The sequence below is a fragment of the Podarcis vaucheri genome (assembly GCF_965113315.1).
Source record: "Podarcis vaucheri genome assembly, chromosome: 1".
Classification (NCBI taxonomy): Eukaryota; Metazoa; Chordata; class Lepidosauria; order Squamata; family Lacertidae; genus Podarcis; species Podarcis vaucheri.
In genome coordinates, this window is record NC_138759.1 from 10,026,786 (window position 1) to 10,042,605 (window position 15,820).

The window sequence follows — 15,820 nt, forward strand, 5'->3', positions numbered from 1 at the left end:
TGATGGATTGAGGGGTTTATATGAATCAAATCTATGTGCCTAAGCCCCCCCCCCCCACATTCTTCAGGCAAGAGAGAATTTGAACCAGTACTGAGGATGCAAAATACTTAGCAACACTTGGTCTTTTGACCCTCGAGTGCCACTGTTTCATCACGTGAAAAGTTTTGGATGTGGAGCAACCACGGTTACATCAGCACAACGAGGGATAAATTGTGCCTTTTGACACAAAGCGCCATAGCTTACTACAGGGAATTTTTACTTGGAACAGTAGGATTACAACTTAAGCAGGATCAGTGTGCTGCATTTGCCTCACACAGGATATTGTTGCTGCAGTTACTTGCACAAACTAATTTGTGTGCCTCATCGCAAGTGTACTTATCTGTCGCTTCATGCCATGGGAAGCTCTGAGCAAATATCAGTACCCTGTACTGGTTTTCTCACCTGCAAAACAGTTCATCTATCTTAATGATAGGATCTGTTTTCTGCATGTGCTTGAGAAGTGCATTTAAGTACCTCTTGAAGATAAACTAAATCTGGTTTGACCTGCCTCGAGATTTGTTTGTTTGCCTTTAATTAAAATAGGGGAGAGGCATTCTAAAACAACCTTGATACTATTCTGTTAATAATCCACCCACTTCTGAGTTGTTGTCCTCTAGGCCTTTTAAATTTTCGTCTACAGTGAGCACCGGTCTCCCACAATATTGACTACTTCTGTATTAATTGCCGCATTTCCTAAAACTGACATAGTAGCCATGTTCTCAACTCCAGCAGTTTCTACAGCATTAGACACCCTCCGAAACCCTCCAAAGTGCTTTAAACTCTGCTGGAAAAGAAACCATAAAAGTATTTTTGCTGCATTAAGTCTGTATTTCAGTTGTTGCCTTCTGGATTCAATATTGCATGAAGTAGTGTATGGTACTGATATTTAACACTCTTGCATTAGGTCCTGTGAAAAAAGGGAAGGAACATAACACGGAGCGCAGCTTTTTCCTCAGAATGAAGTGTACATTGACCAGCCGAGGAAGAACTGTCAATATAAAGTCTGCCACATGGAAGGTAATCATACCTGTGCTCTCAAAGCAACAGACTTTGACGTAGGAATGGCTGGGGTGGTGTCAAGATTTACAGTAGACCCCGCAGCTTACACACATGTGTACATGTTTAGCTGTACGCACTTGGTAAACAATTTAAAAAAAAAATAGAGGAGGAAGGCACCTGGGGGGGAAAGAATTTAGCAATCCCACCAGCCATTGAACCCAATGTTTTTTGCAGTCGGTGAGCCTTTGAGAAGCATCAAAGTAATGCTCGAATTAGCAATGGCTTTTGCTGCAAATTAGATACATAAGCTTGCTGCCTTTTGATGTTCTTCAGGTAATTAGAGTTGGTAGCTAAAGTTCAGTTGCCGAATGGTGAGGCTCCTTGTCATACAATACCCCTTTCAACTTGTGTTGTTTGATTCCCTCTGTTACTTTGTCCTCTATGGTGACCAATAAACACACAAGATGTAACCGGTTGTACCTTTGAATAAATAAGGTATACTGTTCATTGTATCAAATTGTAGTATACCTTATTTATTCAAAAGTACAGCCGGTTACGTCTTGTGTGTTTATTGAGTATGTTTATTGAGTATGTTTATTGAGTATGTTTATTGAGTATGTTTCTCGTAATCACAGGTTTGTTGTTGTTTTGCTATATGGTAACAAAGCTCTCCTTTTCACCCCAACACCCAGGTACTTCATTGCACAGGGCACATTCGCGTCTATGACAATTCCAACAGCCAGACAGTGTGTGGATATAAAAAGCCCCCCATGACATGTTTGGTGTTAATCTGTGAACCCATCCCCCATCCATCAAATATTGAAGTCCCCTTGGACAGCAAGACGTTCCTCAGCCGCCACTGCCTTGACATGAAATTTTCATACTGTGATGAAAGGTAAAAGCTCTGAGTGAAAGTAAGTGGTGCCTGGCTTTTCGTGTGAATGGTGGTAGGTGGACCTGCGTGTTGTTACTAGCCTTGTCTGTTTCCTTGACACTTTATTTGGCAAGAGTTAAACAGGTATGTCCTTGGGTGCACCCTTAAGTTTTGCAACTCCAGAATCTGAAAGCTGACGATGCAAAATACTTTCCAGATAAATTACGTGATGAATGTTCCATTTTAAGTTATGCTTACCCTTTTCATAAGCTTGTAACCAAAATCAAGGTGGTTTTTTTAAAAAAAACTTATTTAGGCAAGAATGCACTACATTGCCACCCAGTAGCCAAAAGAATTGAATACTTTATGCTAGCCAGTAACTAAAACATGGCACTTCTAAACATTCAACTTGGAGCAGAAGTGATTCTCACCATGAACACTAAGGGCATTTTATGTAGTTTCTGTTACACCTTTATGTAAAACATTTTCATCCCATGATATTATGCCCTGGATGCATCTTATCTAAAACTCAAAGGAACAAAACACTCACTAAGAGTCAGAATATGATGCATGGCGATGGCAGTTATTCTTGGAACTTGTGGCAAGCTGAAATTGGTGGCATGAATTGGACTTAAAAGTTGTACTTGAATTCACAGACCTGAAGCAGCTGCCTTCTGTGTTAAATTACTGCTAGTTGTGATAAGGAGGCGTATATCTGCTACAGTGGTGCCTCGCAAGATGAAATTAATCCGTTCCAAGAGTCTCTTTGTCTTGCGGTTTTTTCGTCTTGCGAAGCACGGCTATTAGCGGCTTAGCGGCTATTAACGGCTTAGCGGCTATTAACAGCTTAGCAGCTTTAAGAAAAAGGAAACAAACTCGCAAGAACTCGCAAGACGTTTCGTCTTGCGAAGCAAGCCCATAGGGAAATTCGTCTTGTGGAACGACAAAAACGGAAAACTCTTTCGTCTTGCGCGTTTTTCGTCTTGCGCGGCATTCGTCTTGCGAGGTACCACTGTATGATAAAAAGCAAAATGTAGGAGGGAGACATACCTATGTATTGGCTGTGTCATTGCATTTGTGGAATGACATCAGTGGAACCTCAACTCCCTTCTCCATGTGTCACTTGCCCCAAAATTTGCTCTGGAAGGTTGAAGGGATACCCCCGAAGCATATTTTTTGGGTAGGGGGAGCAGAGGGCGGGGAAGTTCTGTTGCACTTGCAGAAGTCATTTTGCACAAGCAACAATTTAGCTTGGGCATGATGAGAATCTTGGAGGGCCTTGGTTATCAGTGTCTTGATTAGATTAAGGAAGCGACTTGCCCATTTTCTGAAAAATGAGTTATTTACATGGAACACACAGGCTGGATCTAGACACATCAAAGAAGCATTTCAGTTTAAAGCATTGTAAATTTAAAGAGGGAAAACAGGTAGAGAAAAACAGGACCCCAAGTCACCATCTGGTGGCACAAAGTTATATCGCACATACAACACATATAAATCACTTTTTCTTTACCAGTCTAGCTGAGTCCTCATTTAATATGGGAAGTGACATTAATTCACCCGGCTGTTCCGAAAAGCCACAAGCCACTTATTTGCTAATGTAGCTAACCAAGGGGTTTGTGTTTGTTTCAGTAGCTTGCAGACTGGCTGTGGTTTTCCTTGAAGTCACCTGCCCTTATTAAAAAACAAAATACCTGACCTTAAATAGTTTTATCTGCCCTGCAATATGTAGAAATATTACTGAATTAACATCCTTTCCCCCTTTTGTTTCAAGGATTACGGAACTGATGGGATACAACCCCGATGAGCTCCTGGGTCGCTCCATATATGAATATTATCATGCCCTGGACTCTGATCATCTGACCAAAACACATCATGACAGTAAGTGAGGGGGGTGTGGCTTTAGAAATGAGATAGTTGCAGGCTGAAGTACACTCTCTGTTGCTTACGTCTAGCTATCATGCGTCATAATGCCAGCAACATTCTAAAGGCTATGGATTGTTTCACTGTTACCCATTTTAGACATTGCCTAACAATGTAAATAATGTGTGTCTTTCTGCTTCCAGTGTTCGCTAAAGGACAGGTGACCACCGGGCAGTACAGAATGCTTGCCAAACATGGGGGCTATGTTTGGGTCGAGACTCAAGCAACCGTCATATACAACAATAAGAATTCTCAGCCACAGTGTATAGTGTGTGTGAATTATGTCTTGAGGTGAGCTTTCTGTGTTACCTGTGGGTATTTAGGGGTGGGTGTTTTTCGATGCCAAAGATCAGTCTAGTGACATCAGTATGCCTAAACAGCCTGGCGCACTCTCTCTCTCTCACTCTCATACAATACTGTTGCCTTTGCTAGCAAAACATATCTCCTTACATTCTAAGGGAAGCTGTGAAAACCTGTCGTGTGAATGCATAATTCATATAACCCAGTTTGTATGTGTGTTTGCCCATTTTCATATTATGCTGTCAGAGATGCCCAAGGAAATTGCTAACAAGGTTAACTAGAAAATGGTAACGAGTTGTACCATAGCTCCTTTATTCCTATGGATTGCCTCATTTTGTATTGGGGGCAGTTAAAGTGTGTGTGTATACATACACACACACACACACACACACACACACGTAATTTTCACCCAATGTACATACATTTTTATAGCTTGGATTGTGCCTGAATTGTGCTGCATATATATTAAAAATGAAAAACACCAGTAGACACATGTCTACTGCATTCTAGTCTGCTTGTGTGCAGTCCAGTCCGTCATGCAGACTCCCACAGGGCATATTAACCCCATTAATACAAATAGCAGAACTGCCATTGCAGGGAACATGCCTGGGTTAAATGTCTGCACATGCCACCTGCACGATCTATCTGCCTTGCAATTTAATCATTCTCTGGAACTCAAGTACCGTGCAGCATTCAGAAATGGAACGCTGAATGGACCCACAAGTACCTTCTAATGCCTTACACCATTGTGTATGTTAACACCCATGTGCATATGTATTGCGTGCATGTGGGGGACGGGGGCGGGGAAGGGTAAATGAGGCTTAATTGAGCCATGGAGGGCAATGTTCTGTGAACAACCACTGCGCCTGTGGTGAGACCTCATAGTGCGTGCTCTTAGTATATAGTGCACTAAAAGAACAATCTATAGAAGGATGCATCTATATTCATTAACAGAAACAGATATCTGTCATACCATATTTGCCTCTTCATTAGGGCTTTTCCAAACAAGTAGAAAGTTGTTTTTGTTTTTAAAAAAGGTTCTATAGAACTCTTATGTTCTAACTTAAAGGTTGTAAACTACAAATATCTTCCTATCTTATAATGCTTAAATATATAAAACAAAATATATAGGGAGAAACAGCTTATCAACTGTGTAGATGGCTACAGTGTTACGGCTTTCATCAAGAGAACATACCTTGGATAAATTAATGTGGCCTGAGATGTTACCCTTTGCATACTAATCTCTATTTTATCTGCATCCTTCAGATTTGTTCTCATATTGCACTAATCCGGAAAGCCTCTTGCCAGGCTACTAATGAACATGTCCAACCCAGTCTTAGGAGTTTGCTAACCACTGAGTTCAGGCTAATTCCCAAGTAAGTGTTGCAGTGGTTTTAGAGTATTGTTCTGGGTTCCTCAATGAGAAGATGATTAGCAGGAGACCAGTTTCCTGGAAAATCAGCTTGCCCACTACTAGCAATCTTTCCCTGCAATGTGCAGCCATAGGGGGAAGTGTTTGATGTGTTCTGTAGGTAGGTGTGGTCAGTTCACCATATGGGCTGAGTTAACACCATAAAATTCTCTGCAACGAGCAGGGGTCCTGCGGCAGGAAAGAGATAGAAAGTGTTGGAAGCCACTAATGTGATAAACTTAGGGAATCAAAGGCTACAAGGTGCTCTCTGACATTCCTCCTCTTCTCTTCTGCAGTGGCATTGTTCAGGGCGATTTGATTTTTTCACTCCAGCAAACCGAGTGCATGTTGAAACCAGTGGACTCCCCTGAGATGGGGATGATCAAAATACTGGACAAGACTGAACTGGAAGACAGCAACAGCCTCTATGAGAAGCTTAAGAAGGAGCCAGACGCGTTAACCTACCTTGCTCCTGCAGCTGGAGACACCATAATAGCACTGGATTTCAGCAATGATGGTGGGTGGGTGTTTAATTCAGGCAGCCTTCTGACGGGCAGAATTGCCTATGAAGTGCATTAAAAGCAAGCGGCATGTTTTTCCGGATGCCCTCAGGGTGTCGCAAGTGTAATATGTGCTGGATTTTTAATGAAGCCCTTTAAGGTGTGACGCAACACTTAGGGTGATGACTTTTCTTTAATTTTTGTAGAGTCTGATGAGCAGCAGTTTGATGACGTTCCCTTGTATAACGATGTAATGCTCCCCTCGTCCAGTGAGAAATTGCAGAGTATAAATTTGGCCATTTCCCCTCTGCCTGCTTCCGAAGCTACAAAGCCACTCCGTAGCAATGCGGACCCAGCACTCAATAGAGAGGTGGTGTCCAAGCTGGAGCCCAGCACAGAGCCCTTGGACCTTGCTTTCTCCATCCGTCGGATGCAAGAAAAGCCAGATACTCCTTCTGATGGAAGCCCCAGCCAAAGCCCACCTGAGGTTAGTCATCTGATAATCTGCTGCAGATCTGTCATTTTTAACTGAATCTCTGTTGCCCGACGTGTAAATAAAATACCTATTTTCAATGTCAAATTTGTCAGCTTTATATCCCGCCCTTCTTCCAAGAATCTTGGGGGCAGCATACATTTCACTATCAGCTGAAAACAATCCAGTCAGCATAACGTGATCCAACACGAAATAATGCAACAGGAGAGCTAGACAAATCAAGCTCCTTTAGGATCATAGAAAGCTGATTTATGTTGGTCCATCTAGCTCAGTATTGTCTACTCTTGACTGGTAGCTGCATTCCCAGGATTTCAGACAGGTCTCTTACTCAGCCCTACCTTGAAATGCTGAGGATTGAACCTTCAGAACAGCTCCTCCTGCTTCATTTGACTCATAACAGGTGGCAGCTTAAGCCAAGCACTTTGAGCTGTACAGAATCGTGCCATCTGACAACTTGCAAGCCTTCTTTACAGATGAGCAAAGGAAAGGATTACTAGATTGAGGAGGAGATTTTAGAAAGGTGATTTTTAGTGAGGGCGAGGGGGGTGTCTCTTGAATTCGGGGATATATTTATGACATTAAATATGTGTGAGCTGCAACAGCCACAGGCTGCGTGGTCCTGGAATCTTGCAGCATCCTGATTACGGAAGCTCTGATGCTTTGGATTGTGGGGAAATCTTTGAACATGGACCACTTTTAAAATTGGGTGAGGGAAATGCACAAGTTTGTTGAATAGAGGTGTGGATTGTCTTTACAGCCCAGTAGTCCTCCTAATGACTATTGCTTCAATGTGGACAGCGAGATTGACAGCGAGTTCAAGTTGGAGCTGGTGGAAAAGCTATTTGCAATAGACCCAGAGTCTAAAAACCCATATTCTATGCAGGTAAGCACGTTGGAGGAAACACTCACTTTTTAGGCCTCCATTGTGGCCGCATTTAGTTTTTTAAACGTTTACTAATACTGTGCAGTGTTAACCGGCAATGTTTTTGATAGAACTTGTGTGACCTGGAAGCTGGGATGAGGGATAAAACACAAGAATTGTGTACATAGCTGTGTTGCTCACTGTGCCCGTTCATTTAAATGGGGTTCCCACATTTGGAAATGGCAGGAGGTTTGGAAAGCAGCAATTTTTGGTAGATGGGAACCCTAAAGCTGGATTGACCATCACTGCAGTCTTGACTTCCCTATCAAAAGATGCAATTACACTTTCTTGTGCTGACATTTCAGGAAACTGATTTAGACCTGGAAATGTTGGCGCCGTACATACCCATGGACGATGACTTCCAGCTGCGTTCCTTTGACCAGCTTTCTCCGCTGGAGAGCAATTCGGCAAGCCCTCCTTCCAAAGTGGGCACCGTCACGGGATTTCAGCCTGCCGCAGACAAGATACTACCTGCGACGGTCAAACATGAGGATGAATCGACGACACTGATAGCTCCTGTTCACATTGTCATAGAAGCCAACAGTGCCCCAGCATCACCCTATGCCGAGAATCTCAGTCGAACGGCGTCTCCAGTCAGAGAAGGAAAAGGCACGACAGAGCAGAAAGAGAAGCAGAGTCCAGGAGTGCCAAACTTGTTAACAGTCACGTTGGGTAAAAGGTAGTTTGTTTGGGTTTTTTTTTAAAAAAAAAAAAAATGTCGCCCACTTGATCTTAAAACCAGTCACATAGCTCAGTCGGTAGAGCAGGACACTCTTAATCTCTGGTTCGTGGGTTGGAGTCCCACATTGGGTTCCTGTATTGCTGCAGGGGGTTGTGTACTTTTATCACAGTTGACTTGATACCTATTGATTCTTCTACCAAGAAGATTTAGGCTTCAGCCAAATACTGTCCTATAACACAATTCCAGGTTTAGGCTTCAGGTTATCAGTCTCTGCCTGGATAGTTTTGATCGTGACTAAAACTTTCGCTTCTATGGTTTGCTTGAAAAAGACTGTGTGCTCCTCTTCCAGGCAGCACTTATTGCTGCTGGTAATGCTGCCTTGGACAAAGTTTCAATGACTTCCATAGGTGCCAAACTTCTACACAGGAACCCTGATACGGGTTGCAAGTTAGAGCCGAAACCGAAAAGCAGGAACTTTTTATGATGTCTTCATTGCCAGACCATTTCTCCCCTCCACCCCCAATGTGCTGATTGTTTCATATGCATTGGGAATATTCTACATGGGGGAACGTTCAAACCTTTGATTGCACCACAGTCTGTCTCAGAAGTTGCTTCAGTCTTACTGAGGTGTAGTTGACCTCGCACCCCATCCTGTTGTTGACTGACCACTGCTGGTCATGCACACATACCCTGCCCCAAACCTTTGAGCATATCCTAAAGGCTGTTCTTACTCTCTGAAATATGGTATTCAGGTCTCTCTGAACACTGTATTTTCTCTCCATGTGATCCCAGCTGTATGTAGCTATTCAGTACTCTTCTTTGTGTTGTACCACACACATCAGTGTTCTGTGAACCCAACCCCCTTGGAACTCACATTTTTACAAGCAAGAGAGCATTGTGGAACTTACTTTTTTTCTTTTGAAGCCATGACACACATGCAGTTGGTTTTAACACAGGACATTTGTCTGGAGGGGTGGGAATTAACCTTCTGAACTTGTTATTTTCAGTAGATCAACTGCTGCAGCAAATGAAGAAATTAATCCAAAGTTAATAGCTCTGCATAATATTCAGAGGAAACGGAAAATGGAACAAGATGGCTTGCTTTTCCAAGCAGTGGGCATTGTAAGTTTTTAAATATACAGTCCCTCCCTATTAAAAAAAACATGAGGTTGTTGCTTTTTTAAAAAAAAAAAAGCTTAAATTTTCTGTGGTGGTAACTTAAATCAGGTTGTAGCCATGTGGTCATGGTTCTGTCCTTCATATCAGGTGATGGCACAGTTGTTTGAACATTTAAAATTAATCCTATTCAACACCACTGAACCATTGGCATTCCTTTTTAACATGAGTTCTCTTGCCTCAAGACCCTGGAACATATCTGGCAGAACAAGGTTTGGTGGGCTTGCACTATCTCCTCTCCGTTCCCCATTGGCCCATTACCTGGAGCTGATGTTTGTAGCCTGGTACACTTGCTTGCTGTGCCACTTGAACCATACACCTAGGGTGACCAGAATTTATAAAGACAAACCCACACCTTAGTTACTACAGTTCAGAAATTCTAGCATCAAACCATTACGATTTACCAGCAAGTCTGCACAAATCCTTGGCCCAAGGAGTCCATTTAATCTCATTTTTAAGGTGGGGAAGACTGGTGGGTGCAAGTGAATAGCCGACGGCAAACATTTTACAACATGGCAGAGAATTATCATTTTTTGCACTTTTTGTTCACATCATTAGCCCAAAAGTCTTGTTTGGGATACGCTACCCGCCTGATGCTATGCATTTCACATGGGATAGAATCCTAAGTCAATGTGCATAGGATTGTAGCCATGAGCCTCAGAGATAAACAACTGTCAAAGACCAGGCTGAAATTTTATAGGTGGTGTATCTGGCAGCAACTATTCCAAGGTTGTTTGTATATATGGCGGCCTTCACCTGTCCCCACCGAAGCCTCATCAAAATAAACAGGATGTCCCTTTGCACAATTTATTGTTCCTAAACTTTTATATTTAGATTTTTTCCTGCAAAATACTGGTTTTTTAAAAAGACCATTTTTATACAACAGCTGGTTAACTCAGTAGTATGTCTGTATGGTATCTCTGTGGTTATATTAATTGGACTTTTCTCTGTGTTTTTGTGTGTTCGTTTTTTTTTTTAAGGGCACATTACTGACGCAGTCAAGTAGTCCTGGGGGAAATGTGTCCCTGGCTTGGAAACGCGTAAAAGGATGTAAATCTAATGGGCATAATGAGGTGTCAGAGAAGACGGTCATTTTATTACCATCAGGTCAGTGGCTGTTCATGGAGCAAGACCAAGTCAGGTGCTCTCTCTTTTCCTCTGCCATTGTTAGCCCAGAGATGTGTGACACCCATAATAATAATAATATTATTATTAATAATAATAACTGAAATGAATGGGGAAGCCAAAAAAGGAGTTTCCATTAACCTTAGTATCCAGAGCCTTGTCTGGGTGGGACAGAATTTATCTGCTCCTTGAAGGAAAGAACTGTGGCTTCTGTATCTTCCCCCTACGCATTTGGACAAAACCAGAAGCAACAGAAAGAACGTATGTCAGTGGCCGAGCATCCACATTGCATGCAGAAGGTTTCTGGTTCAATCCCTGGCATCTCCGGGTGGGGCTGGGAGAGGCTCTGCTGGTCTGTGTAGACCAGGGGTTGGCAAGGTTTACCGGCCATGGGCTGGATCACTCCCACAGAGATCGTCCATGGGCCGGACTGGTGCGGCGCGATGCCAGAAATCGTGTCCACAGCGCCGGAAATCGCTTCTGTGCATGCCCAGATGCCAAAAATTGCACCGGCACAGAAGTGATTTCCAGCATTTGGACATGCACAGATGCAATTTCTGGTATCTGCGCATGCACAGACGCCATTTCCGGCACCACTTGGCAAGTTGTCGCACTGCGTTGATTTAGTGCAGCGCGCGGGGGACTTGCAGAGCAGGCGGCTCAGTTTGGGGGCAGCTCGTGGGCCAGTAAAACGGTCTTCGTGGGCCACATCCGGCCCACGGGCCACACGTTGCCAACCCTTGGTGTAGACAATCCTGAGCAATGGACTGATGGCCTGACTCCAGCTTCCTGTGTTCCTAACATAAAAGGAGCAGGGTGAGAGAACAAGCCCTTATTGGCATAACGGTTACATGAGGGCCTTAGTTTTGTGTCTACCTGGAGACGGAGGGCGGTGAGGAGAGGGAGGATGGGCTGAACATGGGTATTTGGAGTCAGATGGAAGAAATAGTTTGTGGAGGAGAGAGGAGGACTAAGCAGCCACTCCCTACAGGTATGTTTTGCCTAAAAATAATGAAGTCTTGCAGCCAGATTCTGGGCCTAGAATAGTTGGGTTCTGCAATATATGTAAAATGTGCATCTTTTTAGGATAGGGGCAGACCCTATGACCCTGACTACTTGAGGTCTTACTCAGTCTTTCCCCCCTGGAGTGTCAACACAAGGGGGCTTGTGAAGAAGGCGCAGCAGAGACTGTACTTTTTGAGAATTCTAAGGAAAAACCATCTTCCGCAGAAACTGCTGCTTCCCTTCTATCACTGTGCCATTGAGAGCGTGCTCACTTACGGCTTATGTGTGTGGTAAGGAAGCTGTACTACCCGGGACAGGTTGGGGTTGTGCAGAGTTGTTAAGGCAGCAGAGAGCATTGTTGGCTGCCCACTCTCCACCTTAGAGCAGATTTATGCCACAAGGTGCCATAGGAAGGCACTGGACATAGTAAAGGATCCATTGCATCCTGGTCACTGTCTCTTCAAGCTCCTGCCGTCGGGACGGAGATACAGGACAATGAAGACAAGAACGAGCCGTCTTAAGAACAGCTTCTTCCCCAGAGCGATCTCGGCCCTGAATGGGAAGCCTGGACTTTGAAAGTCATCTAATCTTCCTTGCTGTATTATACTGTATTGTTTTAATTAGTGTTTTTATAGTTGTTTTGATTTTGTGTGGAGTGCCCTACCTGGGTGGATGGAGCAGCCAAGTAATTTCGTTGTCCCCGAGAGGGGGCAATGACAATAAAGATATTATTATTATTATTATCTTTCCTCTGGCTTGCAATTTCAGGAGGTGTTGCCCACACCCTTTTCCTGGGATATATTTTCATAGCCATAATGGCTAGAAACTTGTTTTCTTTGTGTGTTTTGTAATAGGAGTCCTGGTCCCACATTCAGTGCTCCCCCCCATCAGAAAACTGCAGCATGCACACAGGGCAGTCTAGCAGACCTCACGCTACTTATATTATTTCGGATTTGCCAAACCAGTGTTAACCCTGAATAATGTATGTGTTTTGTGCAAGTTAACACGTGCTTTCTTTTCCCTTGCAGATATAGCAAGTAAACTTCTAGGGCAGTCCATTGACGAAAAGGGACTCCCGCAACTTACCAGCTATGACTGTGAAGTAAACGCACCCATACAAGGCAACCGCAACTTGCTACAGGGTGAAGAGTTGCTCAAAGCCCTGGATCAAGTCAACTGAGCTTTCCCCACACGCAACTGTTCTGTTTTCTTGGACACTGGTGACCCACCACCTAAAAGCAGTCTATTTATATTTTCTATATCTGATTTTAGAAGCCTGGCTACAAATACTGCACTAATTCAGTTAGTTTGGTTCTGATCCCCTTTCTACTTTGGACAGTCTTTTAAAAACAACAATGTTCTTTTATGTAACAACAGTAACTTGGCTAATGGTGCATTTTTTTGGTACATAAACAATCAAAAGTCCAGTATGTTTAGAACACACTTGCAATGGCAGCTTTGAAGTAGGCACCTTTTAAAAAAGTATTTATTTTTTATTTTGGATCAAGCGTTTTTGTCACTGAAAATATTTCTATCAAGTGAATCACCACTGCGGTGAAACTGTCTAAGCCTTCTCTCACGTGGTTGAAGGCATTGTGTGCTCTGATGTTCAGATAAATTTTTACTTTACTTTTTTTAAAGAAGAGAAACATTTCTTTGCAGCGGTGCATTTGTAGCCACAATCGCACAATCTATTTTCTTAAGAAAATAAAAATGAAATGCCAGCAGTTCCTCATGCAATATATACTGCATTTATAAAGCTAGTTTTTAAAGAAAACATTTTTTTTATTTCTTTTCTCTTCCACTTGTTTATGTTTACTGCCTGTGAAATCATGTAAAAATTTTGGAGTAATTCTATTTTTTTGTCATGTTGTACTCGAAAAAGAGGGTTCTTAAATGCTGTGTTTTAATGTCCGTGTATGGTTCGGGGGGAAAGAGAGTTTGATCTGGAGGGGCTAGCAACATTTGGGGCATTTTTAAGTTGCATAAGAGATGACCAGGGAGAGGGTTATAAAATTATGATTAGTCGTGGAGCAAGCAGATAGGAGATTCCACGCCTCTTTTTGCAGTATTTAAACTCTGGCTTTCCCAGTGAAGATTGTTTCAGGACAGAAGGCATTAATTCACTATGACAATGTGGTGGCGGCCATTGGCTTATATGGCTTTTTAAAAGATTACCCATGGATGATAGGCCTATGGGTGGCTGCCTGCCACAATAGCCAAGTGGAATCTGTGTTTGGGGGGGGGCGTGGACCTCTGAATGCCAGTTTGCAGGGGAGAGCGGCTGTTGTTTTCACGCCCTATTTCTGAGCTTCCTCGATGCATCTGGCCGGACCTTTGGTCTACTGCAGTAGGGATCTTCTTACGTTACGTATGTGGATGAATTATCTTTTCATTAAAAAACAATGTTTTTAAAGTAGTCGCTTTGCCACCTCTGCAGGGAGAACAGTCCCCCCCTGCCTATAGCTCTGAAAGTTCATGCTAATATTGTGTACCTAATAATTGAATTTTAATGTTCCACTGACCCTGTTTGGTAGAGGTGATCTTTCAAGCAAATTGTAAAGCATCCCTGCCTTCTTAGCAGAGTTGCCTAGTTTCATCATTCAGTTGCTTGGTAATAATTGATGTTTTGGTTTTCAATGCACCTTGTTGCTATTAACATCCATTTGTTTTATTTTTGTTAACCATAGATTTCAGTAATGCTGAATATATTTTAGGAACCTTTTTATTTAGATAATATGTCACAAAACATCTTCGTTTCCTTCTTTGTGCTGTATAATAATTATCCCTCCTCCATTTCTCCCCCTCCCCCTTACGTGGTTGGATCTAACACTAACTGTATTGTTTTATTACATCAATAAACTATATGTGGACCAGGCCTGCAACTGAAGTGTATATATCTGCAGATGACAGTTAATTTCTAGTGTCTATAATTCTTTTCATTGGAAGTGGTCTTGCAAGTGCCTTTAGTTCACATGTCAAATTTACTTTGCCACCGTAAAGTTGCTGAAAGTATAGAGCAGTGATATAAGATTGGATGCCTTTAAGCTTCCGCAATTCATGAAGCTGGGGTCTGGCAGAAGGATACATATCTGCACATGTATATGTCTATTCAGAAGCAAGTGTCATTGTTTTCAGTGAGTTTGCTATGGGGTTGCAGCTTTGATCAGACAGGACAGTTTCTGGACATCAAGAGCTGAAGAGGTTCTAAACTGAAACAACCTCCCACACTTGTTTAACCCAAGCGTCACTCATAGTTAACTGCAAAGTTCTCTGTTTACCCCAGTTAAACTGATGGGGGTGAGGAGGAAATATTGTTGCTATTTGGGAATCAGAAATCTTTGCCAGGCTACTGAAAATCGCATAGATCTACCAGTGGTTCCTAATTTACCTGCTGCCCAACGCTGCTGTAGACCGCACTGAAACCACGAAGACACAAGACACATTGGGTAGAATTCAATACCACGCTCTCCCAGACATTCATTTGCTCAAACATTCCTGCTTCCCAATGGGAACGCTTCTTTCCTTGCCATCCCATTTCTTTTGCAGTGCCTGCTTCATGGCATATGTTGACATATTTGCTTAGGATGCTCTCCTATACTCCCAGCATTTTAAAAAAAATACCCCAATATTTTTCATCCAACCTGGGTCCTGCGATTCTATACCGAGAGCACCCAAATACCACACCAAGTAGGTTTCAGCTAGCAAGCAATAATGCAAGTGAAGCTTTTATGTGCAGTGCGTCTTCTATCATCTGAACACATTTGTGTTTCAGCCCATTCTACTGTGAAACCACTGGAACAAACTGGAAGTGTGCCAAAAGCTATGGAATTCTAGAATCACAAGTCACCTGGAACGTACATACCTCATTGGAGGACTGAGAAATCATGGAAGAAAACAGCATATTCCAAAATAGCGGGAGGAGATTGCTGGGTTTGTGCATGCTCCATGCTGCTGAGGCAGTATTACAGTTGCCAAACGGAAGTCTTCAACTTTGTAGCTGTTCCACACAATGACTAACATGAGGGATGTTGGCTCTAGTAGTAGCCAGTATTTTAATACTGAACATGCACATGCTTAGTCTACACATAAGCAATCCAAATTCTGCAGCCCCTAAACTTTGCACAATATACAGTGGTACCTCGGATTAAGTACTTAATTCGTTCCGGAGGTCCGTTCTTAACCTGAAACACCACTTTAGCTAATGGGGCCGCCTGCTGCCGCTGCACCGCCGGAGCACGATTTCTGTTCTGATCCTGAAGCAAAGTTCTTAACCTGAAGCACTATTTCTCGGTTAGCGGAGTCTGTAACCTGAAGCGTCTGTAACCTGAAGTGTGTGTAACCCGAGGTACCACTGTATTCTGATTTTGC

General features: G+C 42.9%; 1 protein-coding gene across 2 annotated transcripts in view; it reads left to right on the forward strand.

Annotated features, from left to right (window-relative positions):
* The window catches only part of HIF1A (hypoxia inducible factor 1 subunit alpha), a 41,590-nt gene extending 27,263 nt beyond the window's left edge, over positions 1-14,327 (forward strand). The window contains exons 5-15 of one of the 2 annotated variants that reach the window (XM_082217176.1): positions 944-1,056; positions 1,731-1,933; positions 3,687-3,793; positions 3,979-4,126; positions 5,843-6,063; positions 6,253-6,533; positions 7,297-7,422; positions 7,767-8,140; positions 9,154-9,265; positions 10,300-10,426; positions 12,478-14,327. In XM_082217176.1, the coding sequence (XP_082073302.1) occupies positions 944-1,056; positions 1,731-1,933; positions 3,687-3,793; positions 3,979-4,126; positions 5,843-6,063; positions 6,253-6,533; positions 7,297-7,422; positions 7,767-8,140; positions 9,154-9,265; positions 10,300-10,426; positions 12,478-12,629 (1,964 nt within the window). In that variant the 3' untranslated portion in view covers positions 12,630-14,327. Of the gene's footprint in view, positions 1-943; positions 1,057-1,730; positions 1,934-3,686; positions 3,794-3,978; positions 4,127-5,842; positions 6,064-6,252; positions 6,534-7,296; positions 7,423-7,766; positions 8,141-9,150; positions 9,266-10,299; positions 10,427-12,477 lie in introns of both variants that reach the window. The other variant, XM_082217175.1, reaches the window with a different exon arrangement.
* Positions 14,328-15,820: the final 1,493 nt, after the last annotated feature.